Source organism: Solanum dulcamara, chromosome 6 (assembly GCF_947179165.1).
Source record: "Solanum dulcamara chromosome 6, daSolDulc1.2, whole genome shotgun sequence".
NCBI lineage: Eukaryota > Viridiplantae > Streptophyta > Magnoliopsida > Solanales > Solanaceae > Solanum > Solanum dulcamara.
The window spans coordinates 7,761,178-7,763,762 of record NC_077242.1 but is presented as its reverse complement, the minus strand read 5'-3'; the positions used below and the strand labels follow the sequence as shown (position 1 = coordinate 7,763,762).

General features: G+C 29.7%; 1 protein-coding gene across 1 annotated transcript; it reads left to right on the top strand.

Moving 5' to 3' along the window:
• Positions 1 to 294: 294 nt before the first annotated feature.
• Positions 295 to 1,600, top strand: LOC129892050 (transcription factor MYB106-like). Its single transcript, XM_055967585.1, has 3 exons — positions 295 to 501; positions 602 to 731; positions 1,041 to 1,600. The coding sequence occupies exons 1-3, from the start codon at positions 369 to 371 to the stop codon at positions 1,516 to 1,518; spliced, it is 741 nt and encodes a 246-aa protein (XP_055823560.1). The 5' UTR covers positions 295 to 368; the 3' UTR covers positions 1,519 to 1,600.
• The last annotated feature ends 985 nt before the right edge of the window (positions 1,601 to 2,585 follow it).

The window sequence follows — 2,585 nt, the reverse complement described above, 5'->3', positions numbered from 1 at the left end:
CACTGATTGTTTTTTGTTTTTTTGTTTCCTTTGGTTTGGTACAGTTTTGCGTGTAATTTCACTGGCACCACAAGATTGGTCTATTTGATAATAAATGCTTAGCGAGTAGAGAAGGTACTGTTCATTGTACGTAGCGGAAAAAAATAAAAATAAATCTTGACGAAGGATAATGGAATTTTCTTTACAGAAAGACTCCTTTTATTTAGAAGGCCCCATTTTTTAACGTGTTCCACGTTTTGCTCCCTCTATATAAATAGACTCAATCTTAAGAATTTTGTTATATATTCAGGTGTTAGCTATAGTTTTTCCATTTAATTAGTCATACATATATAAAGTAGTACTTTTTGGGTTATTTCTTGAAGAGATCGATGGTGAGAACACCTTGCCACGATGAAAATGGTCGTAAGAAGGGTACTTGGACACCTGAAGAAGACAGGAAATTAGCAGAATATATTACTAAATATGGATCATGGAACTGGAGACAGCTTCCTAAATATGCTGGTGAGAATTTATGTTAATATACCTAATTAAGTTTTATAATACTCTTGGTATCATACTATTGTACAGTCGTTTTAACTATTGGTGTTGGTGAATTAATTAGGTCTAGCAAGGTGTGGAAAGAGCTGTAGACTTCGATGGATGAATTACTTAAGGCCAAATGTTAAAAGAGGAAACTACACAAAAGAAGAAGATGAAATCATCTTGAAACTTCATGCTCAACTTGGAAATAAGTACGTTTTATTCTTCTTCCACATCTCCAATTTTACGAGCTAATACTTCATGTCAATGCTATAGAGCTGAGTCGAATTCAGAATTTAAATTTTAAAATGTTCGACATTAATGAATTTGTTGAGATTTTAATATGTTTTTACATCCATTTCTATGGTAGAAAGAGTTTATTATGATAAGAAATAATTTGGTCATTCTACTATTACAAAAGATATGGTTTGATTTCTTTGATGTGACAAAAGAAATTGTGGAAAGTTTAGTAATCATATGTACGTGAAATTAAATTAATTCTTAAACATCTATGGTATCAGGTGGTCGGCGATTGCACATCACTTGCCAGAAAGATCAGACAACGAGATAAAGAATCATTGGCACACTGCACTTAAGAAGCGCGCTAATTATTCTACAAACTCAAGTGATGAATCAAGCAAAAAATGTAACAATAAGATGAATAGCAGAAAGTGTAATGCGGAAAATAAAAATATTGCAAGTCCTAATATGAGTAGTTCACATGAAAATATAGTATTAGAAAGTTCAGAATGGTCACCAAAGGAGTCATCAAGTGAAGAACTCTCCTCTTATCAACAAGAACATAATGTTTTTCAAGAAGCAGCATTAATGGAGGAAGTTACAAGTGGAAGCTTTTGGACAGAACCATTTGAAGTGGATGGTAAAATTGATTTTGTAGCTCCAATTGATTACTATGGACTTGTGTGTCCACCTTCACCTTTTATAGCTCATGAATTTCTTTCCTCCTTTGATCTAGATCATTGTAATAATTATTGGTAAAAACGAGAAGAACAAAAGCATTCAAAGAGAAGTGCCTAGTGATTTATCTCAATATATAAATGAGTTTAAATTTTATGCATTATATTAGATTTCTTACACCATCAGTTTATTTTAAAGGTTATATATTTGATTTTTCGTGTAATTATACATTATGAACAAAACATATTAAAGGAAAATTTCATCCTAATTTTAAGTAACTAGTAAAGTAATTCTTCAACACCAAATTTTTTTCACAGTTGAATTCTAAAGTATTATTATTATTTTCTCTCAATATCATGATAAATCAATTACTGAAGTAATTCTTCAACCTCAAACATTATAAATTTTAAAAATTAATTCTTCAACCTCAAGCATTATAAATTTTTAAAAGAAATAATTCTTTACTGTCTCAAATATCTAATTTTTGAAAATAAAATTTGATGTTCATTATGAATTCCCGTAATTTCATATGAATTGAACTATTAATGACAATAATATTATCAATTAATAATCTCATCCAGAGATTGCTATGAAGAAATTCTTGTATTGATAAACATTACTTTCAATAATCAAAAATTTTAAAATACAAATCATTCATTCAAAAGAAGTTTCTGATAATTACATATGCAATGAACAATCTATAGATGAAGAACCGGATGTGAACACATGGGTTTGGAAAAGTTAGAGAGAGAAAATGGATTATCATATTTGAGGAGTTATGAATACGGAGAGAGTTTCATGGGAGAGAAATTAGGGGAGAAAATAAAAAGAATTGAGTGTTTTAATTTTGGTAAAATAAAATAATTAAAAAAAAGTTTGTTACCGCTAATTGTTATAGTAGGTTAATGTTACCTGATAGTCTAAAACAGTTATACACTGACGGTACACAAAATTTAAACTCATATAAATTCACGTTTACTTGTTTAATTTTTTTGGGGGAGCAAATTTACCACTTGACAAAGTGTCTAGTGGCCTGTTATTAATAGAGATAAGTACAAACAAAGGGGGCTAATCGTTACCTTACCAATCCTAACGAGGTAACTAACCCTTACTTATTTAATTAATTTCTTCAGATTCTATTTATAAAA